At 33.3% G+C, this 27671-nt stretch overlaps 1 protein-coding gene across 1 annotated transcript in view; it reads left to right on the forward strand.

Annotated features, from left to right (window-relative positions):
* LRP1B (LDL receptor related protein 1B) overlaps positions 1 to 27671 on the forward strand; it is a 1887165-nt gene that overhangs the window by 1732917 nt on the left and 126577 nt on the right. The window contains 5 exon segments of the mRNA XM_021076285.1: positions 5579 to 5695; positions 13509 to 13615; positions 19725 to 19854; positions 21469 to 21575; positions 21907 to 22039. Coding sequence (XP_020931944.1) covers positions 5579 to 5695; positions 13509 to 13615; positions 19725 to 19854; positions 21469 to 21575; positions 21907 to 22039 — 594 coding nt within the window.

The raw sequence follows: 27671 nt of genomic DNA on the forward strand, positions 1-27671 counted from the left end.
AATTTAAAATATATACAAATAATAAAATTAAAGTGCATTTTTGTTTTTAAAAAACTCAGTGTTCTTGTAACCTTTCAAATTTTCAGATGCGTAATGTAAATTCCCACAGAATTTAGGTGTCTTATATGAATCTAATGTTTATGTGTGACCCTGAGCAAGTTACAAATGCTTGGGCCTTGCCTGTAATATGAATAAGATTCCGCAAAAAGTTACAGTAAAATCATTTATTCTCTTAAAACAATAAGACGTTAAGTTTGAAGAACCTAAAGCAGTACCTGCAATGTAGCAGTCTTGTAAATAAATATCACTTTTCTTCTTCCTAAATTCACATAGTTTGTTAATGTAAAGTAAATATTATAATTCACATATTCTGAATTTTTATTTACTATTTATTTTTACTTAATAATTTCATCTACTATTTACTTACTATTATAAGTAGTTAATAATCATTATTATTTCTTAATTATCACTAGTAACTACTTATGAAGCCAGGTTTCATTTCAGTGCTGTGTATATTTTCCTTCAATTTTTAGTCTTCAGGAAACTGAGGCACAAAGAAGAGTAATAATTACCCTACGATGCACATGAGTAGAATCCAGCATTAAGATTCAAATCAATGCTCCAGGTCTTTCTATCATATGTGACTCATTGCTCCCACCAAATTAGGGTGTAATGTTGTTCAACCAAAAACATAAAGTAAATTGAGCAATTGTCTGGTGACTATTATCAATAGGGTCAGAGCAACTAGACAAATGTAATACACTGTGTATTAAAAAATATTTGGTAGACTCACTTTTTAATTGCTCTAAATTACTTTTACTTTGCTTTTAAAATAAATCATAGAATCAATATTTGTAAAAAATATGGGAAGAGGCTTATTTTGTTTTTCTCTTAAGCTTCATGAGGGAATTGGTAGACCATGAAAACCAGGGTCTCTAACAGAGGCTTAAGAAAGACTAAGAAGAAGGACACCCTACCTATAACTTTCTATTGTGGAGATTAGGGTTCTTCTTCATCAGTGAATCACAAATGCAAATTTATTTGTACAATATTACCACACAATCTGTCAAGACTACAGGTGGTTGGAAAGAGAATGATGAGTGGAATAGCAGAGGTTTGGCAGAAGACATATAGAGTGTGTTGGCAAAAGATGAAATAATAACTACTTCCCGCCATTTCCCAACCAAAAAGTTACAAGACAAATTTCTAAATAAGGAAAAAAAAATCACAAATTCTTGTCAAGTGCGATAGATGGAATTATAGGATGTAATATGACACCTCCTAAAACTGCATAATGTGAATTTCAGAAAATTTCCAATGAAAATTACATTTCATTGATATACAGTTTAAAAATATTATGGGAGCTTCTAGAGAGCTAGCTTATTATAGATTCACCTCTTTATAAAGAAAATATGTCATTATTAATTTGTTTTACTTTATAAGCCTTTCTTTTTCTACCTGGAAGAATAATGTAAAACTTAAAAAAAAATTAAATATTCAAAAGCAAAACAGAAGTAGGAGACAAGCTACAGCTGGCATTGTTATTCTCAACTGCTAGGGCTTCCACATGTTATATCTACATCCCCTAGAAGAACAGATTGTATATGTGAGTGCTCATTGAAGAATATTACCCTAATTGATGAGAAGTAACATGAAATTAATTTTCAGATCCACCAAACATTTCACAATGCAAGGCAACCTACAGCTTTATAGATAATATCACTAAATGCAATAATCATGTACATCATGTAAAGAATATGCTCAGTAAAAGGTGTACCATCTCCCACCTTCATGGAAGCCTGGGTTTGCAAATCACTTTTAAATATAGACTCATTCTGAGACTTCTTGTGGAAAGAGAGACTGCATTTCCCAGGTGAATATCAACCAATAAAATACCTTGGAATTATGTAAATCAGCACACTCTGATAAGAATATAAATATTAGGAGCCCATATTATTTCCACGCAAAATACAATATGGCATTTGCATTAATCAGGACACTTGTGTGTAAATGACAGAAATTCAACAGAAATCAGTGGGAAAATAAATTTTCTGCCTCAATTCCAAGAAGTGGATGGAGCTGACTTTGGATGCAATTGGGATCTAACTATTCACATAGAGTCATAAGAGCCTTATCTTCTTTTGTTCCAGTTTTAAACTAGTCCTTACCTTGTTTTCTGAGATGGGTAATTTCTATGTAGTATTTCAGGATAGGCAATGCATATATAACAAGTGCCAATAGTATTGTAGTATACTTTACATAGAGTTTTATGCTTTGATAGTCCCTCACCCCACCTTCCTGGGAGGATAAAATTTGTCTGAGTATCTACAGTTCATATGGAGCATATTAAGCAAAGAAAATAAGTTTTCAAATACTACATTTGGTTTCTCCACATTTAAAATACAAAAAAAATAAATACAAAAAAATGAAATACAGTATTATTCCAATGCTGTTTAACAGTATGAATTAATAGAAAACACTACATATTTTATTTTTTAAATTATTCTAGAGAATTATAATTTGGAATTATATATGTTCTTTTCTAAAATTATCCTTTTGGGGACCAGTAATTTTCAATCTTGGCTGGTCATTGGAATCACCTATCCTGCTTTAGTAAAAATTTTGATGTCTGTGTTCCACCCCAGATTTTATTGATATGGGATATGGCCTGGGGAAAGGGATTTGTAAAAGTTACCTAGATGATGTTAATGTTTAGCCAATTTAAGAATTGCTGTTTTACACCTTGTCAAAAAAATATATATATTTTTTCTCAAGTGATATTTTAAATGAAGGACAAGTCTATATAGTTTATATAGTTCATAATTATAATTTTTATAAGCAGTGTCATGGATCAAAAGTTAAATAACTTGGAAACATAAAATTCATAAGGCAATTAACCTTTCCATGTTACTGTTTCTGCCTACCCCAAATGGAAATCTTAGCAATGAACTGTAACTTGGTCTTGTTAAGAAATAAGTTCAGATCTCTTTCAAACACAAAATATGATACAAATGTTTAAACATAGAAAAAAAGTATAAACAGGGTTTGGGGGAAAAATCTTAAAAACACATATTATTGATATGCAGTACAATTGTTAACCTTTTGTAGTCATGGACAAAGTTGTAGTGTTAGGCCATATGGTCTATTTGTCTGATCCAGTCTGATCTTATATTCCTCAAAATTTAAACAATATTTAAAATAATGAAAGCAACATATAGTAATAAATAAGACTAATGTTACCTAGAATAGTAGTATCAGATTTAATTACCAAAATGAAATAACCATCTAAATAATTCAGCATAAAATCCTGTATTTTTAAGGGCTATTATTTAAATTTCAATCGCCTTAACACATTTCTTGATTGAGATGTACAGAATGCTGTATTAGAACTTCTGTAGATTTTAAAACAATTTTTAAATCTGAAGTGAGGTATAATACAGGCAAAAAGGATATATTACAAAACAGTACTCAACCCTGTGACAAAAGTTAGGTTTTAACATCATTAGCAAACAGGCAAATAGGCAAGCAGGATGGAAGGTGGGAAGGGAAATCCCCGCCTTATATATATAAATATATGTATTAGTAGAAAAATCCGTCTGAAGTTTATTCTGAAAATTTCTACAGAAATGTAAATATCCCCAGTGCAGGACCTGGATATAAATTTCTCCTTTGCCATTTAAGACTTTTGTAAAATTGGAAAATCACTTAAACTCTTTGAGACTTATTTTTCTCATTTATTTAAATACATGCAATAATACTTCTTAGGGATGTTATAAAGATTGAGTTTATCATGTTTGTGAAAATGCTTACCCGAGAGGTGGGCTAGATCTTTAATACATGATCATTACTTAATTTTCATAATTCAACCTAAATCACTTTTGTTTTCATAATATTATTTGAATTTGAATTTTATAAGATGCATTTTGAAGTAAAGAGTAGCAACCACCACCAAAGAGCTTAACTTCTCCTTTAGTTAATTTATTTTACTAATTGGAGTCACTAAACTCTTCATTGTCAATCTCTAATATGAGAATAAGTAGTCGATCTAAGTATATGAAAGGAAAATTTTTCCTAAGTTGTGCATTGACATTTGTACTCTTATTTTTTTAAGTGTTTGAATTTATTCTGTCTTGATGCTTTCAACCATTTTTCTTCAGTTTGTTTCATTGACCAAGGATGGTGTCATAACTTGGAGAGCTTTTTAGAATTCCAGAAATACTCAACCACAATCTCCATTTTAGCAAAATCCTTAACAAATTAATATATACGAACATTAAAGTTTAGGAAGCATTACAGTAGATTATAAAGTTGGATATTACTCTCATGAAAATCTAAAAATATATTGCCTAAATTTTGAATAAATACTTATTGCATGCATTCTGATCCTGGATCTTATGGACACAGATTTTTTGTAAAGAATATTAAATCAATAAAAGCATACTTTTTTATATCAGTTGTGCCATTTAATGGTATTGTGATCTTAAAAAATATGCACAATTTAAAGATGAGAGTTAAATATTTTTGGGGGCAAGATGAGGACTATAGCCTGGGAGATGGCATTTCAGAGAGCTCAGAGATACTGCTCCAAAGAGGTAGCAGGAAAGGTTGGTATACATGTTATTTTGGTGAAGGGGAAAGGCACATGCAATCATGCACACATTTTACAGAAGTTTGCTGCTGGTCTTGTGAAGGTTACTACTAGTCACGAAGAGCAGACGTCACCATGAAGGATTTTAGTGCTTTTCTAGATATGAGGAGATGCAAGAATCAGGCTCATAAAATCTTCTACTGAAAATATCTGTCTGAAAACCCATTCTGCCAGTTTTTCCAGAGCACAGAATGCCTTCTGATCTCCACCCTGAGCTCCTTTAGGAGATGTTAAGGGTCAGCAGTTACAGTGGCTCGTGATTCAACCTATGTGGAGGCAGATGGCAAGTGCCAAACTCCAGTTCACAGTAGTGAAAATGCATCAAGTTCTTAAACTTCAGAGTGTTTGTTTTGTCATTTGCAAGGCAAAGGGCTTGTTAATACATTTCCTGATGTTCAGTGGGATTATTTAGAGGTCCAAATCAGATGGCATCTGAAGAATTTTCAAAGTTTGTAATGTTTGGTACTATTATAACCTGTGAGTTTAGATCAGTTTACCCTAGGTAGATTTTGAGTAAGAACTTCCAAGGGAAGAAGACAAGATAACAACTGTAGAGATTGTTAATGACCATTTCGTTTTGCTTCTTTATAGTAGAAATAGAAGATGACTTAGATAGTGTTCCAGAGAGAAAAGTAGTTTTCTATAATTTTGATCTTTATTTTTATTGATTAATTTGTGTAGACTTTGAGTGAGTGGTTGCTTTGTAATTAGCTCAAGATAAAAGAATGGCTGATAAGATAAAACAAGACAGAAAGATAAATTTTATTCTGCACTTGCATTCAGTTTTTCCTACGAATTCATCTCAGTTAGTAAACTGACTTAAGATCTGAGGAAATATCAGATCCCCTGGATTCGGCATGGCAGTGCAGAAGTTGTGAGGGATGTCTTTATGGAAGCCAACAATGCAAATTCTGATTCTTTCCATTACAGATAAAAAGACTTGTGGCCCTCATGAATTCCAGTGTAAAAACAACAACTGTATTCCAGATCATTGGCGGTGTGATAGCCAAAATGACTGCAGTGATAATTCAGATGAAGAAAACTGTAGTAAGTAACTCTTGCCTGAGAACATTGCGAGCTTGACAGTGTATTCAATAAGCAGGATAGCAATTTTTAGTTAAGGTATGAATTTGAACCTATCTGTCCTGCAGCTTACATTTTTATAGATAAATTCACATTTGAACAAGAATATTCAGACTAAATTGACTTGAATCTCAAATGGTAGAATTATTGAAATGCTCATCCTGGGAGTTATTTTCTTAAAGGTATCAGAATTGGTATGAAAGTATCATGAGATTTTAATGCAGCCCATTAGTATGCAATGAAGGAAGCCATTGATGCAAGTTCATACAAAGAGCTGAATGATGTGGAGACAGTGCAAAACATATCATTCTTTAACGGATGGTATTCATTTTATTTCAGTCTCAAATCGTTTTACACTACAAATTCACCCATGAGCATCTTTCAGTGATATATCATTTATTCTCTCTGGAGTGGTGAACACCATATGTATTCAGTATGCTTTTCTATGAAAATAGAATAAATCTATTATGATCTGCCTCCTGCATTTTTATGTAATAAATTTAAAAAAAACAAAAATTTTATTTTCTAAAAATATGACAATATGTAAAATTGTAATAGTATCACTGTATTCTAGCATTAATTTTGATATATTTCTCACCAGCATTTTCTTACACTGCTGTTTAAAAAAAGAGGCTATGTAATCATTTTCAAAATAAGATAATCAAATTCAATTTATTAAATATTTGAATTCTGCTGCTTCCAAATGGGATTTGATGATAACAATAATGTCTACTCTTTTATATTGGACTTGGAGCATTCATTTTCCAAAATTCAGCAGACAAAATAGTAATTGTTAAATTAAAGCATACAATTAATAGAGTCACAGCTTCAATAAACCACTTGGATATTTAGTTTACAAAATATCAACTAATATTTTGCGTAACTTTCAAAATTTAATGTGAGAGTGGGATAGGCTGGTAGTTGGGATTAGTAGATGAAAATTATTACATTTAGAATGGATAAACCATATGGTCCTACTGCATAGGCCAGGGGACTCAATCCAATCTCCTGGGATAGACCATGATGTAAAATAACATAAAAAAGAATATATATAAGTATATGACTGAGTCACTTTGCTATACAGCAGAAATTGGCACTATACTATACTTTAATTAAAAAATAATAAATATGCTGTACTTATTTACATTTATTTAGTATATATATTTACTATATTTATATATAATAGAGTATATTTATTATTTATATACATTTATATTTATTTGTATAAATATATACATTTATATTTATTTATATAAATATATACTATATATTTATTTATATAAATATATTTTATATATATACACTATATATTTACCATATATTAATAAATTTACTATAATTATATTTAGTATATATAAATATATTTACTGTATTATTTATATTTATTTAGTATATATAAATATACTATATTTATATATATGTAAATATACTATAATTAAAAAAATGTTATCTGACTAGTGTTTGAGAATCAGGCACATTGTTTGAAATCTCTGAATCATTAGGATTATGAAGTACTTTGCATACAGAAACCTATACTACTCCATCTTCACATAGATATCTCCCAGCTGATCATAGTTTTAGAAAGGTAAAGAGAATTGCAGTCATTAGTGTATTCTAGATTCATTTAATCTGTAATCTTTAAACATTTATATGGTAGGATCTCAGATTCTGTCCAGTAATTAAAATAAAAATCTAAGGGGGTGAAGATGGTAGGAATAGAGGAGTAAATACCAAAAAATATATATACTTTCTAATTATTTTATTTGTATTTTAGAGCTTAAATTTGTAGATAATTACTTAGCTTAGTTTTTGATACCTTCATTGATAATTATCAATAATACACCTGAAGGATATTGAAAACAAGAGAAGGTAGGTGGGAAGGCAACACTGGTGACTCATATCTTGGAAGACCCTTTATTCAAGTGGTAATTGAAATTGTAGAAGTTAGGTTGCTCCTTTAATGAGAAATGAAGGAGAAGAGAAAGCGTTGAGAGAGCCGGATGCTGAGTTCCTGGAGTTTCCCAGTGCTGAAAATCATTTTGCTGGCATGGCCTAAAAGTCGTCTTTTAATACAAGGAAGCAAGCATAAGGAACACTGCCTCTCACTTGTCACTGTGGAAACTTTGTGATAAATCATTATAGCCACAGAGCCCTTCAGAAAAAACAAGGGAATTGACTGCAGATCAAGCACTGCAGTATAAAATACCCAATTATGTGTGGATCGCTTTTAGTTCCTACTCATTCTGACATTGTGGCTAAGCCAATATTGATGAATTTGCAGGGGAGAAATGACAGTGAACAAGAAGGAAGCATATTATAGTTGTGATGGGGAAGAATAGAAGGCATGCAGAGGACAAGTATCAGAGTGGATAACATGTTACACATGTAAAAATACGTAAGGGTAAGGAACAAGGGTCTAGATAATTGAGAGGTGTTTAAAGATACTATCTTGACTAGACCAGAAGAAATGGGAAGATTTAAACATTGAAAAGGCTAGCGGTTCTACATAGATAGAAGTTGAGTCTCTGAAGAATGAGAAAAAAAATACAGTGTATCTATAGAGAGCACCAATGGATTAATCGTAGAGAAGTCAGCCTTAGAAAAAATAACTATGATCTATGAAAATGCTTCAAGATATTTGCCATATCTTTGTCTATTGAAACTATTATAATAATTTGTATATAATTGCAACAAAGCTATTATAATTATATACATATAATTACATAGCAATTAATATATTACATATATAACGTAATTACATGTAATTATAATATATACATAGATAATGACAGTATATCCAAAAGGGCAGTGGTATATTGTTGTATTTTATAAATATCATTAGTCAGTTATACCCATTTTAGTGCACATTTGTTATTTATTGTCCATTCTTATTAAGTAGTGAAACATCCCAGAGGTAGTAAATCAACCTTATACAATAGAGACACATTTTTTTTACAGTCCCATATATTATGACCCAATATTCACTTGCATTCCATTGCCTCACTTATTTCTTTATCATATTTATCAGTATTCCTATTCAAATATCTGGAGATGGTCTAAGGAGTAGGGCTATGTCCAGTGTCTAGCATAGTGCCTGACACATATTTATAGCATTAACAAATACTATGAATATTTTTATTTATACAACTGCTTTTTGACTTGTTTATGAATCTTATATAATGAACTGACTTTTTAAATTGTTTTGGAAATATTCCAGGCATAGATATGGGAAGAGTTGGAATAGCAGTGGAGCAGTTAACTGTCAGCTATGTTTTAGTTTAATATGCTTCCTACTTTTTTATATTTACATGGGATAATTAGTCCATTGTCATTTCATCATCTGATGATGATCATTTCCCTTGCTTAGTGTTCAGCAGGAACACTTTGCTTCAGCAAGGATTTCTGCTCTTAAAAATAAGAAAATTTCATTGTTACTGGAGTTGTGTTGTACTCTGGATCAAAGGTTTGGAAATATTTGAGAAATCTCCATATCTGTACTATTTTCATCAGCAACAAATATAAATATATGCCATCTATGCCTTGTAAGTAATTTATGTGCAAAGGAACTATTTCATATCTTTTCAATATTAAAAAGTAACTGGCATTCCAGGACTTCCTGTCGTGGCTCAGTGGTTAAAGAATCCAACTAGGAACCATGAGGTTGCGAGTTCGATCCCTGCCCGCTCACTGGGTTAACGATCCGGTGTTGCCATGAGCTGTGGTGTAGGTCACAGATGCAGCTCTGATCTGCTGTTGCTGTGGCTCTGGCGTAGGCTGGCGGCTACAGCTCCAATTTGACCCCTAGTCTGGGAATCTCCATATGCCATGGGTGTGGCTCTAGAGAAGACATAAAACAAAAACAAAACAACAACAACAAAAAGTAACTGGCATTCCAAGATATTGAAAATTACCATTATAGTTACCAAAGGGTTTAGTGGGGGGATTGAGGGAGGAGATAATTTAGGAGTTTGGGATTAATATATTCACACTATTACATATAAAATAGTTAAACAACAAGGACAGTGAAAAGAATCTGTATATGTATATATATAACTGAATCACTTTGCTGTATACTTGAAACTAACACATTGTAAATTAACTATACTTTAATAAAAAATAAAATAAAAATACCAAATAATTTGATCAACTAGATCAAAGTTTATGTAGAAAGACAAGCTGCATCTGCCTTATTTGAATTTCTATTACTTTCACTGAATTTATATCAGAAGATTATTTGTATAGCATGTCAGTTATACTAATTGTATTCTAAAAATTCTCCTCAGATGCTCACACCCACATTGATACTGCTTTTGAACTTATCACCAAGGGTTTATGATAATACACTTGGTGGAGAAATTGGAGTCTAGAAGTTTTTTGCTCTGCCACTAACTCTGTGGCTTTGAAAGTTACTTTTATTTTCTGAATATAGGTTGGATTTTGTGCAATACAGTTCCCAAAGCTCCTTTCAGTCTGAGATGGTATGTTTTTTCTTTCATTAACATTGAAGGAAGTAACCAGTTTATAGCATGCCCCTATTTTTTAATCCTTATTATAGAATCCAGATCAGCTTTCTAAAACCTGCCCTGGAAAGACTTCTTGGTTATCAGTCTAACATGTTTAGATGAGGTTTATGGAAAACCTGATTAATTGCTCATGTTTGGGATACCCTATCTACTTTAGATCTGGAGAATACATACTATCAGACCAAGTTAGTGTGGGAAAAACGTTTTAGAAATACTAGATAAGATGTTATGTTCAAATTTTCTTTCCAGATGGGTTTTCAGGTATAGTCACTTTTTTTGTTCTTTTTCACACACAAAAATGCTAACTACCATGCCAATGTCTAAAAACTGGTGTTTTCGGAGTTCCCGTCATGGCGCAGTGGTTAACGAATCCGACTAGGAACCATGAGGTTGCGGGTTCAGTCCCTGCCCTTTCTCAGTGGGTTGACGATCCGGCGTTGCCATGAGCTGTGGTGCAGGTTGCAGACGCGGCTCAGATCACGTGTTGCTGTGGCTCTGGTGTAGGCTGGTGCCTTCAGCTCCGATTAGACCCTAGCCTGGGAATCTCCATATGCCGCGGGAGCAGCCCAAGAAATAGCAAAAAGACAAAACAAACAAACAAACAAAAAAAACAAAAAAAAACCTGGTGTTTTCTTTATCTTGAAAGATAAGATAAACAATAAAAGACCATAATCACTTAGAACTTTCTCTCATAACTAAATTATGTTTTCCTCAAGAGAGAATTTCTTTTTGAGATAACTAGTGGCAAAAGATTCTGAGGCATATAGCTACCCCATTCCTTGATGGCATTTGCATAGGTATAAATAATTCAGGATTATTATTCAGGAGAAGATTTGATGGCATTTTTAAAAATATGGTTAAAACATATTTCCACATGTACAGAAAAAAGCTTTTCCCAGCATATCTCAAATTTCTTCTATCCCCATATTGGAAGAGAATAATTAATGTTAAGACAAGTCTCTGTAAATCAAATGTTCTGTGAAATTATTGGGCAAATGCCTTGAACTACTGCCTGCACAACTTTTTATAGCCTTGTGTCAACGGCATCCAGCCCTCCCCCAGGAGAGTGTATAAAAGCCTGTGAAGTTATTGCAGTTTAGCACGTGATGAATACACTTGCTCTTAATTAGAAGAAAGACAAGTTAGAATATTAAAGGAAGAATTATCCTGCCTGGGTACTCTCAAATCTATCAAATTAAATGATTCTACTGCTGTTTATTTAAAACATCTCTGTATATACGGCTTAAGTGTTCTTTATTATTTAATGAAAATATTGTAATTTTATTTGCCATCTTAGATAAATTGAGCATTAATTAATTAATTAATTTTATTATAATTTATTTTCCTTGAGAATAAAGCGATGTGTCTGCAAATAAGAGGGTGAACTGGCTTCAGTATGGAAGGATAAAAAGAGAAAACTAGTTCTCTTTTATTATTATTGTAAAATGAAATAGATATTGCCAGCCATGTGCCTTGGACAATAAACTTGACTTTTCAGGGTGTTAATGTTTATCTCTGAAATATGTGAGCACTTATTACTTCCTCAGTAGTATGGGAGGCAATGAAATGGCCTCCTAGTAGAAGTACAGGCCCTGATATCAGGCTATGTTCAAGTTCAATACTACCTCTTCTGTCTGCTGGGTAATTTGGAGTGAATTTCTTATCTTCTCTGTACCTCAATTTACTCATCTAAAAAGGGGTCCAACAATACCTTATGGGTTGTTAGGATTAACTGATAAGCTAATTCAAGTGCGTGACATTAATTTCACCTAGTACCCAACAACAAATAAATAGCTGATAGTTATTGTTATAGTTAGTAATATTACTATTGATAAAGTTATTTTCTAAATTAAAGCCTACTATATGTAAATATGGTTCAAAGTCAAAAAGAGAAACTGCTCTTGTCATACCCTCTAAACAAGGGAGTATTGAAAAATGAGGGGGATCATGTAGTTAGTGGCTCTTTTTCATTCTAATGATCAGCATCTTATCCTATTTATAGCCTGGAGTTAACATGTTAAAATAAACTCCCAGAGCAGAACAAAATGGTCCCATCCATATTACATTCTTCACAGTTCTCCCAGTTTTCAGAAGGGTATCTTTATACAGCAATGTAGGAGCATTCATGATACCAAACATTCAAGACATTACCTTCTAGCTGGAAAGCAAGTGACTGTGTAGAGCAATATGCAAAGGCAGGCTGAATTATTCACAAGCTTTGTGTAGAAAATTTTGCTTAAAATGAATGTTCCTTAAATTTAATTTGTTACCTATAACTTTTTCACCCAAACAAGAATATTATTGTGTGTGAGACAGCTGTAAATATAGTTAATGAGTAGGGGAAAACAAGAAGAGGGTCTCACATCATATCAGATATAAGTTCTATTTAGAGAACCAAAATTGAACAAGAGATGAGGCCTGACAGTCATAATGATTACTTATAGGAAGAGATTTCTGAAATCCCACTCTATTGTCCAGATGAAACATACGAGTTATGCCAAATAGCAAGTCACACTATTTGGCTTATGTCCTATGTGGAAAATGATGAAGCCTAATTAAATTAACAACGGGCAAATTATCTAAAATGGCAGGTAAATAATGTAGAGCATAAGCAAACAACTGCCTGAACAAATAGGGAAATTTCAAGAGTCTCCTTCTGCCTCTTTACCCACACAGTCATGGCCAATAATACCACCATAAGCCTCTTTGGTTCTATGATCTCTGGATTTTCTAGGCACAAAATTGAAGAATTAGGAAGTCATTAGAATACATAAAAAGTAATTGAAGAATTAGGAAATAGTTAGAATACAGAACCAAAGTCTGAACTCTCCAGTTAATAAACAGCCCTGTGGGTACAATGACTAACAAAATGTCTTACTTACTTGAAGTAAATACATTAAATGACCTGGAATTCCAACTTGAAAAGATTGTTGTTTATACTTTAGCATATAGATTTTTTGTGCTTTTTATTTTGCTTTGATACTGCGTTTTTATTAAACAGTAGCCTATTTATCTTTTGCCTTTTTTCAATTTGTTTCTATAATGCCACTTCCTATTCATGACTTTAAAAATGAATATGAAAAACCACTATATCATGTGCCATAGATGCTTGATGAAACATTTTTCGAAACATGTTATTGGTTCTACTTGGCTAACGTCTTTTTTCTTAATGCTACCTCATGTTGTATGTTGTATAAAATTTAAAATACACTTGCATGTAATGGAATAACCCTGTGCTATTTTTCTGTCCCCAGAGCCACAAACCTGTACATTGAAAGATTTTCTCTGTGCCAATGGGGACTGTGTGTCTTCAAGGTTTTGGTGTGATGGAGATTTTGATTGTGCAGATGGCTCTGATGAGGTAGGCATCTTTGCAAAATCAAACACAAAATAAAGAAGTTCTTGAAAACTGCACTCATAATTATTACTCAATCCAGTGAGCATGACAGGGACAGCTCTGAATGCACTTTGCTCCTTACACTCTGAGATAAGTACTATATCTAAGCACTGTGCTACACACGCTCAGCACAGAGAATAGTTCTTGTGCTACTATTGACAGTTAATTTTATAGTCTGTTTTATCTCAAGTAGTGAATGGCTGGGTTGGGAATAGGATGTTTGGAAACCCTATTCCCAATAGCTGATGCCCTTGCCATCTCTGAATTTGTTCATAAACTTGCTGCAGTATTTATGGTCAGGACTAATATTTTTTATGCATTTTAAACAGTTTCTTCTCCCCAGTCTCTTTCTTCAGGAGATATAGTCTTGTAAACTGGGATATGGGTCATCAATTTTCATGAAACTACAGGTTTAAATTTGCTTAGATGGTGAATCACAATCCATTTATAATAAGCTCCATGTACACATAGGTGAAAAAGTGTAGAATTTCTTGAGACAATTCTCTAATCTTAGATTGTGCTAACATTTATAATACCTCACACAATTCATTATTTATGCATTGGTGTATTCAGATATTGATAACTCCATGATGCTTTCAAACTAACACGTGACACAATGTTATATTTTTTTTCTCACTCAAATCTAAAATGATCATGAGCCCTCACTTTGCAGTAGCAGGAAAGTCCAGTTAATAGTCACTTTTCATGATGTTCTCTGTGAATGATTTCCCACATGAATATCATAAATACAGCACTTGTACAATCAAGTCCAGTCAAAGATTAAGGAGAAATGAGTCTTTGGTCCTCAGTGGCTGCCATGGCTCCTTCTGGTGCACAGTGACTCCCTTGACCTCTGCTGCTATGACTGACACGAATATGTACTTGCCTTCAAGAAGGACCTCCCACTGATTATAGGTTTGGCAACAGAGGCATTTCCCTCTTCTCTAGAGGTTTCTGTGTTTTGGGTCCAGCTTCTTTAGGTATTTACTGATCTACTGATAACCTTCCTCTTTGGAGATATTGTAGGTCTCTATTAATTATAGAACCCAGACAAACTAGACCTTTCCCAGTCTTCAGATGTTCTTATCAAAATGGGACAATTATCCATTCTTTCACTATCATGGAAGAGTTTCCAAATCATATTCAAGATTTTGGAAACCAAGACATTTAATTTCTCACCTGAAGGCAAGAACACATAAACCTTGAGGTTGCAAAGGTCTCTCAGGAGAAGATGAAAAATCTATTACTTCTATTCATGAGGCTATTTACAAGTCAAAACAAAATTTTAAATATCCACAAGAAAGTTAGTTTTACACTGCCCAACTCCATATTTGCTTAGTATATATTTATTCAAAATTTTATTAAATTTTTCCTATTCAGGAAAATACATTTTATGTAAATTCATTCATACCATGAAAAAAATTTTTTTTCTTTTAAAAATGTGTTCCACCAGCCCTGTGTAAGTGTGAAACATCAAGAGTTAGGGATATATTGCTTAAAGCTTGTGAGTTCATCTTGCATGTTTTCACTAAATGTCCAACATACAGAAACAGAATCGAACATTTATTTTCCAAAATCTTATTCTCAAAATATTACTGATGTGAAAACATACATCCTTATCATTTCTCTTGTGCCCGAAGTTCATGGACATAGTTCTTTGATGGCTGAATGTATCTCCTGTAACCAGACATTTTTATGATAATGTCCCTAAGGAATCAAATTAACTCCCTTAAAGGTGGTCTTTCTCTCCATTTACAGACATTTGGTACAGTCTGTGTTTAATGAAGTGCTAACACTATAAGCAATTGATTTATGTTTCCTTTCTAAAAGCTAGAATGATAGGTTACATTGACAAAAAACTTAAGTGGGCTGAACAAATGGCTAGAAAGCAGAATTACATATAGTATATTCTCATATTAGGAACAAAAGAGAAAATTGTGAGGAATCCTTTTTGTATGAATGTTAACCGAATTAGTTTGTTAATATCCAGCCAAGGCAATAAAAAAGAAACCCAAAACTTGGATCAGTGTAATTATGTATCGAGTGAGTGGCATACACAGAGAAGAACTTTTTTAAAGTGACTTTAAAATATAGTATTTGGCTTCTTCATTCAGTATAATATTTTGTAAAGACAAAAGAAATGCTAAGGAATCTTAAATTGTACTCATACATGTATTATTAATAATAACAGGAGGGGGAGGGAGTGGGAGGGATCGGGAGCTTGGGCTTATCAGACACAACTTAGAATAGATTTACAAGGAGATCCTGCTGAATAGCATTGAGAACTATGTCTAGATACTCATGTTGCAACAGAAGAAAGGGTGGGGGAAAAAATGTAATTGTAATGTATACATGTAAGGATAACCTGACCCCCTTGCTGTACAGTGGGAAAATTAAAAAATAATAATAATAATAATAACATTGGTTTTGCTAATTTCAAATTCATATATCTTGAGAGTAGGAAAACAAAAATTTTAAGGAAAAGAAATGAGATCCAAATCTAGAAACAATTGAAAGTAAATAAAAATCCTATAATTATATTCAAAAGTATCAGTATGAGATCTCAATTTGTTTTTCTCTTTTTAAAAATATGTATTCTTAGCAACACCACTGAAAAAATCCTAAAATGTATTACATCTCAGCTATAAAGACAATCCCTAGCATTCACATAATGGCCTCTAAATACCATTTAACAATTAACTGAATCAAAAGTCCCCTGAGAAATGTTTAATTCTAGGCCTGAGAATGGAAATTGACAAAATGAGCCACTAACATCTTGTCAAGCCAGAAAACAAAACTATTAGGACAGTGTCCAGAGTATGTAGGACCAAAATTCAAGGGTTTTCACTAACAAAAGGGACAATTTGAGCATCAGTAAGAAAAAAGTATGACTGTAATATATTGAAATACAATAAGCATATAAAATATATGAGTTCATAATAGTACTTAAAAAATAAAGAGCTTAATTATTATTTTGGAGGTTACTAAGGTATCAGCATTCTTAGGATTCAGTCAGCCAAATTCAGAATTTGGGCCATTATGTAGAGCAAATGACCTGGTTTCTTCAAGCAGTATAAATGGCATTTAAAAAAATCTACTGGAATGAAAAATAGTTATACATTAAAAGAAACTCAAACCAAATTCAGTGTATAGATGTCTTTTGGATCCTTATTTTACCAAACAGTATTTTTAATATAATTAAGAAAAATAAGGACATTTTTGATATGGATTGGGAATAACTTTTTTGTTTGTTTGTTTTTGTTTTTGTCTTTTTGTCTTTTTGCCTTTTCTAGGGCCGCTCCCGCGGCATATGGAGGTTCCCAGGCTAGGGGTGTAATCGGAGCTGTAGTTGCCGGCCTACCCCAGAACCTCAGCAACACGGGATCCAAGCCGCGTCTGCAACCTACACCACAGCTCAAGGCAACGCCATATCCTTAACCCACTGAGCAACGCCATATCCTTAACCCACTGATCGAACCCGCAACCTCATGGTTCCTAGTCGGATTCATTAACCTCTGCACCACGACGGGAACTCTGGGAATAACTTTTAAGAAACTTTTTTTGTTAATTCTGTGATATTGTTAATTTTCTGATGCTATGCTGTTAAATAGTTCAGAATATAAATAAATTGGGATAGAGGAGTATGCAATACAAATAATAAAGTGTGGATAATTATTAAATCTGTATGATGAACTCATGGACTTTATTATTCTATATTTCTGTATGTCTTTAATATCTAAAGTAATAATTAAATACTCCATAAATAGACACAGACACACACGTGTCAACTGTACTGAAGTCATTACAGATCAAAATCTTCTGATGATACAGAATCTAGAAGTATTACCTTCTGTGTTACTGTCAAAACAGTTACACTAGTGTCACTAGTTATTGAGCTACTTTACTTGAATTATCCTTATTGTTGAGATAAACATTAATTAATTCAACAAATATATACTGAGCAGTTATTATAATCATGACATGATTTTAGATATTTGGTTCATAGACAAACATGGACCCTACCCTAGTGGAGCTGGATTACATAAAATTTTAAGGTATATTCCTTATTTTCTACATTTTCTACTTCATTCATTCAGTAGCTTTTATTGAATGCTTACTATGTCCCAGGTACAGTATTGGACATGAAAGAAGAAGGTAGTGAACAAAACATATGAAATTCCTTTCTCATAACCAGTGCATGGGCTGTATCTCCAATTTAATTCACCATTAGGTAGCTTACCTCTCAAGACACCACATTTCTAATTATCCTTTGCACATGAAATATCTATTCTTAGTTCCATTCCTGTTTAAACTTCTTCTGTGAAGCCTCTCCTGAAATCTTTAATAATTCATATATTTAAAACCATATCTGGAGTTCCCATTGTGGCTCTCCAGGTTAAGAACCTGACTGGCATCTATGAGGAATGGGGTTCTATCCCTGCCTCACTCAGTGTGTTAAGGACCTGGTGTTGCCACAAGCTGTGGCATAGGTCTCAGATGTGGCTCGGATCTGGTGGTTGTGGTGTAGGCCAGCAGCTGCAGCCCTGATTCAGTCACTAGCCTGGGAACTTCCATATGCTGCAGGTAGGGCCCTAAAAAGAAAAAAAATCAATTTATTTTGACAGTTAGTATATTTTATTTCAGTTTTTGGTTTAGGTGCTGGTCTTCTATTAGTCTATGAGTTTATCAAATACAGGAAGTAAATCTTAGTTTTCTTTGTATTTTAAAAACTCTAGCAAATGGTAAATCATCAATGTTTGAGAGAAAAGGAGAAGAAAGGAAGAAAGAAGAAAATCAATTATATAAAAGTCAGTCTAATTAAACTGCCTTCGGCAAAGAGAAAACTACCAGGATTTAGAAAATAAATGCTTCTTTCTTATATGGGATGAAACTTGAAAGAAGCAGAGAGTAATAGTTCAATGTGCTTCACTCACTGGGAGTCACAAACTATGAGAGTGCTGCTTCTTTGTGAAAGGAGTAGACAAGTACATTTTAGCAACAATAGAAATTGCTTAAGAACAGAAAAAGATCATCCCAGAAAGACATTTCGCTGAAACATCCCATTTCAACCAGAGTGGTCACACCCAAGGACAGTAAATTTCTAATGGATTCCTTACATTGATCTCATATAAAGAACTGAAAGGTCCCCAAAGGTATCACCAATATCTTGTTTGACTTCTAAATAAAATCTATATGCTAGTGAGCAGAAAGTGACAATTGTGACAGTTCATTTCACAGTTCTTTAGGAACAAATGACAGAAGAGTGGCAAAGGAATGTGAACAGCAACCAAACTATAGAAGAACAGCTACAGAGGAAATGAAATGGGAATAAGAGGAAAGAAAGAACACTAGGGAAACTTCTGCCAGTGCAAAACAGATTGGCCTCAGGATCTTGTCTGTTTCACACTCGTCCCTCCACCCACTCCCAGTGAATCGGATATACTTCCTTAAAAATATGTTTAGCCTTTTTATTTCCCCACAATCTTCATTGTCACTTTAAAGTTACTAAAATTCGAGTTCCCGTCGTGGCGCAGTGGTTAACGAATCCGACTAGGAACCATGAGGTTGCGGGTTCGGTCCCTGCCCTTGCTCAGTGGGTTAACGATCTGGCGTTGCCCTGAGCTGTGGTGTAGGTTGCAGACGCGGCTCGGATCCCGCGTTGCTGTGGCTCTGGCGTAGGCCGGTGGCTACGGCTCCGATTCGACCCCTGGCCTGAGAACCTCCATATGCCACGGGAGCGGCCCAAGAAATAGCAACAACAACAAAAAGACAAAAGACAAAAAAATAAATAAATAAATAAAGTTACTAAAATCACATTACCCCATAACTGTCTATTAGAGAATAATCCACTCAGAACAATTTACTTAGTGTGATAAAGCCATGGGATTTCTGTTCTTTTTTTTCATCTCTGTTTTATTATGACTCACAGAGACAAATGAAAGATGAAAATGGTTGTAATATTGTTACTTAGTCTTGGGCTTAAATATGAACATCTGAGCTTCTCTTATGTGTGTCTTACTGGGTTTCCAGACATCTTTTTAATTTTTAATTATATAAATGTTGTTTTTGACAGAGAAATTGTGAAACAAGTTGTTCTAAAGATCAGTTCCAGTGCTCCAATGGTCAGTGTATATCAGCAAAATGGAAATGTGATGGCCATGAAGACTGCAAATACGGAGAAGACGAGAAAAACTGTGAGCCAGGTAAAATGCTTAAGGAGATCATTTAACTGATATTTTAACTTAGAATTTAAATTTAAGCAATGATATGCATAAATTAGTGGCAAATCATGCACATATTTACATTTTTAAGAAATAATTAGAAATATCTTTTGATAAATGAATTGATGTGCCCTTCATATGTTTTAAAAGTGTTTTGGCAGGTAAGATTGTTACTATTTCAAGACCCCAGCATACTCCCCTAAATTTCATTTTCTGGTCTCTATGTTTTTCTATACCATTTGGAGTTGTTTTTCCATGAAACTAAAATTAAATATGTTGAAACTGTAAGTATGATAAAAATTAGGTTTCCACTATAGAAATTAAAGTTATGAAACAGAATATAGCAATTCCAACATGATACTAGCTGAGAAAAAGGATAAGTCTATTATTTCTATTTACATCTTGGTCTGAAATAAAAATAAAATTATGAAGAAAAAAGTATAGGTAAAAACCACACTCAATTTGTACATTTCTATTCCTTAAACATGACTTTAAAAATATATTCATTAACTTTTATATTTGGGGGTGTTAATAACATTATTATACAGAAAAAATACGAGGAGAAAATCACTTTGTAAACTATGTACATGTGTATACATAGTTTCATGGTTCAAAGCGTTATTTTGAGAGACTAGGTCAGAATAACAGATACCTGGCACACACATTACCATGTGCCAGCACTATGCCCGTGGCCCATGTTGCTAACTCATCACATCTTTTTTCTTACTGAATCCAGATATATTCTCAGACTCCTTATTAACACAGATACCTAGGCAAACACACCAAAGTAAAAGAAATTAAAACACAAGGACTAAATGATTTAGACCACAAAGTCATTATATAAGTACTTTTGGCTACTTAATGGTTTAATATAAAGCCAAGAACTCCAGAGGTTTGAATGTAAGCTTAGCACACTCAAACCCATAAAGAAAGATATCATCAATACTATGTCAATTAATTTAATTGGGTATTGGTAGTATCTTATTTATTTATATATTTTTAAATTTCCATATCATATAGGAATACTTCAGATTCTATAGATTCTGTTAATTATATTTATATTTATTCATGTTTAAAACCTTCAAACAAATAAACTTAAAACTTTTACAAATATGACACTTATGTCAAAACAGTCAAATAGATACCATGGTGTCTATGAGACCATCCCAAGATTTCCACTTTTAGCTTTTTACAACATACATATGAATTATACATTCCCAAAGGTCACTAAATCCTATAAAAGTCTTCAGAATAATTTGAGGCTTTTGTCTTCTAAATAATTGAATTTCCAATTTTAAAAAGAATTCATTTAACTCTTCAAAAATGAAAGGAATGGAGGCTAGAGTTTTTTTTTTTTTTTTTCTCTTTCATTCTTAGTCTACTGAGTTGACTACTTATTGAACAAGCTAATATATCTTGAGGTATATTTAATACAATGCAATAATATTTAAAGCATCAAGTCAATATTTAATATCAGATGCTGAATATAGTTCAAATAATTTAAGCTATATAATTTTATATGTTATTTATGTTTTTATCTATCAACCATTCATTCCATTCACTAAGTTTAAATCTCAACTTTGTGATTATATTTAGCTTCTCCCACTTGCTCATCAAGTGAATATATATGTTCCAGTGGAGGATGTATTTCAGCATCCTTGAAATGTAATGGAGAATATGATTGTGCTGATGGTTCAGATGAGGTAAAATCTATCATTTGATTGAAATCTCTGAATTGCATGAATTAGATTTGAGAAAGAAATTGTAATAACACCAAAAGAAAGAGAATCTTGATTCTTAGCACTGTCTGAAATGTTAGACATTGAATACAGTAATTTTAGCAAATACCTGAATCTTCATGCTGTGCATATACCAAAGCCCATTGTCATTTATAGAGGTTATATTCTTTAAATAAAAATGAAAGGAAGCCTACGGTATGATAAATATCCAGTATTTGCAGCTGCATATTTACTTTGCTTGTGACGATACCCTTATCATTAATGAAAACTGCAGTGCCCATTTGTATTTGAACAGATGGACTGTGTGACTGAGTGTAAGGAAGATCAGTTTCGATGCAGAAATAAAGCCCACTGTATTCCAATTAGATGGCTTTGTGATGGAGTTCATGACTGTGTGGATGGCAGTGACGAAGAGAACTGTGACAGAGGTATGATACTCTGTGTTTGTATGTGCATGCCTGCAAATAAAAGAAGGACAAGAATGGCAGTTAAGGTGCGGTGCTAAATACATACATAGTATACTAGAGGAGAAGATCATTAAATGATTTTCCTGTTCTAGTTTCATACATAATAGCCTATTCTAAATAAACAAAATTTGGATCATTTTCAAACAGATTATAAGACCATCTTCAAATGACAAAGACAACCAAAAGGCAAGTGTTTTTTGAATGCCTACCATGGCGTGTCTTTGGACTAGATGCTGGGTCAGGGATGAGGAAATGAGAGGAATCCGGGGAACTTTTGTAGCCATTCCTACCAAAGTGTTTTCTGGGTGTGTTTCTCTTCCACATTGCTTGCCTTGTTTCTGAAAGAAGAGAAACAACATATGGAATACTTACCACACATACTAACATGCTAGGTCATATATAGGTTGTGCCTTGGATTTCTTTCTTGTCATATGATTAAAAAAATGACCTTCATTATTTGTCAGTCTGGAAAAAGTGTTTCTGGGTTGTTAGTGTCATTTTTCCCAGCTATATGAAAATATTTCCTATAATTATTCATAACTTTTTTAGTTGCAAGCCATCACATTAAAAACATCTATTATTACCACTTTTGTGTTAATGTGAGGAAAGCAAAGAAATTGTAGAGTGAATCTTAAAATGACCACAAATCACAGTTCATATTATTTTTATAATGTTAGATATATCGTTTAAATACAAAATTTATTTTTACCTACTTATGCAAGTCTCTCAATCAACTTGACATTTTAGAATTTTTGGAACATCAGCAGCAGAGATGATACTAGACATTGGCATGTGCTGCAAGGCATTCGAACAGGCATTCAGGGTTTACACAGTTTAAATGGATCTAAACTATTTACTTCTGTAAATTATCTAGTCACTCTAGGAAAAATATCTTCTGCTTTCTTTAATATTAGATCAAAAACTTTTTGATTTACCCATATCTCTATTTTAAACCTGATAAAGTGTTATTTGCAGCAGAAAAAAAAGTCCTAATTCTCATTTAGAATCTGCAGTACATTACAGAAAACCACAAAAAGTTAAACTTCCATAATAGATGCTCCTACTTTTGGATAAGTTCTCACACTCTCTCCCTGTAATTGGTCTCTCTAGAGACAGCAAAATTGTCAGCAGTCTAGTTCCAACAAATCTTATATGCAATCATATATGCAGATAATGGGACAACAGTTAAGTTACTTGTTTTTGAATATTTTCTAGTTGATAAGCCTCATCCCCTCAGCTTCAGTCACTGTCATGAATCTTGTTCTCTGCATAGCTTCCTCCCTGGGCTTATGTAATAGCACCCAATTGGTCACCAGCCTGTCCTACTCTCTGCTGCAATGTTTATCTTATTTAAGATTATGGTTATGTCAATCTTTCTCAAAGCTCTTCCTTCCTGGCTACATACAAAAAACACAACATATAGTCAGGGTTATAAGGGAAAGATCCCATTTCACCTTTCCAGTCTTATAGTCTACTTCTTTATAACAAAATAGTACTTTTTAATAAGTACATTTTAAATAAGATTTATATTAATCTTAGAGAAAATGTAAGATAATATTCTATCAATATCCTCCATGCTTTTGAACATCTTTTTGATTTCTTCTGCTATTTTCTCCCTCTCAATACCATTGTCAATAAAAAAGATATCTATTATTTTAAGTCTGTTTTAGTTACTACTATGTCTTCAACCAAATTGTGGTCTTTTTTTGTTTCCCTAGGAACTGTTTGGTCATGTCTTCCTATTATCACATTCTTCCTTATAATGTAATTATTTATGTATTAGTTAACTCAGTTTCCATTCCTTGATGTGAAAAATTAGGTGTGCAAACAGAATGAGGAAGTCCCCCAGGCAGTGGGATCATTATGTGCAATGTCACAGAGGCGAGGGAATCTCAGCTATTTAGGAACCACAAGTAATTGAGGATTCCTGCTATAGAACGTGGTTTTAATATAACACATACTGAGAAATTTCCTAAGGCTTTTGAGGAGTTTTCTAATGTTAAAAAGAGGGAGGGATGATAAGGTTTGAACTATGTAGTATCACAGAGAATATAGTGAAATGAGGATCACAGATCTAGTTTCTTAATTCCATGAACATTTCTGTACTCATGCTTTCTTACTATCAAATCCAGCCACAGCGAAATATCTCTAAGAGCTGTAGAAATACTCGGAAGGTGAGTGTGGTTCTGGGAGGGTAGGAGCTAGGGGGTGGGGCAATCCTACTTTTTTGATATCTACATTTTTGATACTGGATTTTGTAAAAAAAAATGAGTTTGAACAAAGGATTTCAGGTTAAAAAATCAAACGTAGTAAAAAAATTGAACAGTGTAATATTTGAAATCTGAGATAACTTTCAGATTTAAAATGACTCTATTAAATGTTAAAGTTTACTAGACTAAAACCAAGTTGAGACCATTTAATTCAGCCATTTAGAAATATGTCCCTATCCCTGCTTCTAACATTTCTTGGATTTCTTTGCTGCTGAGTAATTAAATTCTAATGAAATATCTTGGTGGTTAAAATATTTGATTCTGTATGGATGTATCTTAAGGCATAACCATGTTCAGACTTCTAGTGTTTGATTTACTTCCAGAAAGTGGTTAAGGTATTGGGTAAATGTACTTCAAGGCATGGAGGAAATAAAATGCCAGAATAAACACCTCTCTGTTAAATGTTAGCTCCATTCATCTCAGATCAGGACATAGGAGCTAACAGGGGCTAAGTGTTGGGGGCTGGAAAGTAAGAAAGCTTCAAGATAAACATGGAACATATCCCACATGAATCAGTTATACTGGTTTACTTTGAAAGGACTAAACCCCCTAAAACTATGGAACTAAAAGCAGCATTCACATTTTTAAAGGTAAAACATGTTGCCTCAAGGAAACTCAGTGTTTGTTTTGGCCTGAGCTTTCAAACTTTATTCTTTCATAGCAATTTTAGTGGAAAGGAAAGAGAGTTATTCTTTTAGTAATCATAAGCTCAAAAATGCTTAAATTATTTATAGAAATTATAAAATATGATTGTATATTTAAACTCATCTCAATCCAAATTAAGATGAGAACTCTAGATGCTTATTTTCTGTGATGATGCACTTGGTCAGATTTCTACGAAACTGTTGAGAGATCAGTTTATATTTAAACATAGGTTATTATTAATGAATATGTATTTTTTCTTTCTCCTGTTGAGCTGATCAAGGACATGACTAGGAAACTGGGATTTTAATCTAACTAATCTAAATTATACCTTTTCCGGGAATTCCCGTTGTGGCGCAGTGGTTAACGAATCCGACTAGGAACCATGAGGTTGCGGGTTCGGTCCCTGCTCTTGCTCAGTGGGTTGACAATCCGGCATTGCCGTGAGCTGTGGTGTAGCTTGCAGACATGGCTCAGATCCCGCGTTGCTGTGGCTCTGGCATAGGCCGGAGGCTACAGCTCCGATTAGATCCCTAGCCTGGGAACTTCCATATGCCGTGGGAGCGGCCCAAAGAAATAGAAAAAAGACACAATAAATAAATTATACCTTTTCTGAATTTTTTTTTTTTTTTTTTTTGTGCTTCATGACATTTCACAATAAGCTTTGTAAGTTATACTCAGGGTGTCTTGGTAGCCTCATGATGTACTTTTGGAAATGTAAATTCTTCCTATTACAATAGGAAACTTTTGATAGGTTATCATAAAACCTTTGACTTTCTGTTACAATTACAATTTCATTTATATTTCTCTTCTTAATAAAAATAGTGGCATGTCCGGCAACCTTATGGAAAAATTATAATGTTATCTAATACAGTACCTTGGGAACTCGTTTTTCCTTTTAACAAGACGTGCTACAAATAGAGGGTTTTTTTTTTTTCCTAAATCATCAGAGGATATCAAGAGTTCACAAATTCTGTTTGAATTTAATCCATTTTAAAATGGAACATGCAGTGAGATTTAGTCTTTAGAATCTTTATTCTGTAAGAAGACAACTCTATTTCTTATTCTATGGCTTTTGATACTGGACGAAGCCAAGACTCACCCCTTACCAATATTCATATTTTTAATACTTAAGACTATATCTGTTATCTTTTTTTGTTGTTTCTGAGAGAGAGATGGTAAATTGTCATATATTTTCTTGCATTGATTTTGAAAGTTGAGATCACTTTAAGAATTAGGTCATTTTACACGGAATATTGCAGATACTTGAGAGAAAGGGATACCCCAATGCCAGAAATTGTACTGTCGGAAATCTCCCATGGTGACATTCACCTTGCTGGACTCACCAAGGACCTGCCTTTATCTGTATGAGATAGTCCTCAGAGGTATCAACATAAGCTGTACACTTTCTGTTAAGCAATTTTGCTGGAAAACTTAGAACTGTTCTGATTAATATCACTATGAATTCTTGGTCTCAGCTCCAACTCTCACTCAAATCCTGGCCAATCTACCTATATATTTTTAATCATCGCTCTCTACGATTAACCATATCAGCTTTTTAAACAGTTGATTTTCTTCCTCACATTCTACTTCACAGCGATAGTGAAAATCATGAACTTTTTTCAACATCTGGCCATAAAATTAACTAAGCTACATATGGCTGTGCCTCACCTTTCCTCCTTCCTTCCCTTTAAAATGGTAGACTTCTGTCACCACCAGTCTAAGGATAATCCTTGTATTTTGCTTTAGAGCTCAAATCTTTCACACTTTCTTGATTCTCAAGAAATTTATTATGTGAATTACCTTTACTCTCTTTCCTGAATCCACAACCATACCTTGTCTACTGAATTATTCCCAGAATCATTTAAAGGTGTTCAGACATCTGTTTTACTTCAAGCAACAGACATCTGTTTTACTACAAGCAACCAGGCTTTCTAACCAATCTTCTTCTTCTCTTCCTCTCCTTTATAGCCAAACTTCTGGACAACTTCTTCTGCATCTATATAAACCAACTATAAACTTTTCACTAAACCCACCACCATTTGACTAAACCTCCTCTCTTGGCATTATTTAAATTTGCTATTACCTTCTTATTAGAACACTTTTCAGGTATTTCTCCAACCACTCTGGCTACTACTTCTCAGTCTCTTTTGTAGACTCTGCTCATTCATTCAACTTTTAAATACTGATTTATTCTTCCCTTCTAATTTTCAAATAATAACTATATTCTGACCATTGCTGACTATACATTTACAGCTCAGAAACCTATCCCATATTTCAGACATATTTATCCATTAGTCTACTAAATATCACCATACACTTTTCTTTTCAGTTACTTAAATTAATTGTGTCATTATTTCCATTAAGCCTGATCTTCCTGCTGCGTTCTTTTATTTGTTGAAAAACACCAACATTTAACAATTGGTACAAAAAAACAAAAGTTGGGGACTATGTTTGACTACTTACCCTCCTTTGCCACCCTCATCAATTCTCATAGTTAGCTGTCAGAGCCTGAGGATTCTAATTCAAATGTGGCTGCTCTAAATCAAGTTATCATCAGTTCTTTCCTGAATTGCTGCAAGCCCTCTTCAAATTGGTCTTTTTCCTCCAGTCTTGGCTTTATCCCTACTGTCTTCATGTCTGTGTTTCCCACACTGTACTTAGTGTTATCATTCTAAAAC

The sequence above is a fragment of the Sus scrofa genome, chromosome 15 (genome assembly GCF_000003025.6).
Source record: "Sus scrofa isolate TJ Tabasco breed Duroc chromosome 15, Sscrofa11.1, whole genome shotgun sequence".
Taxonomy (NCBI): domain Eukaryota; kingdom Metazoa; phylum Chordata; class Mammalia; order Artiodactyla; family Suidae; genus Sus; species Sus scrofa.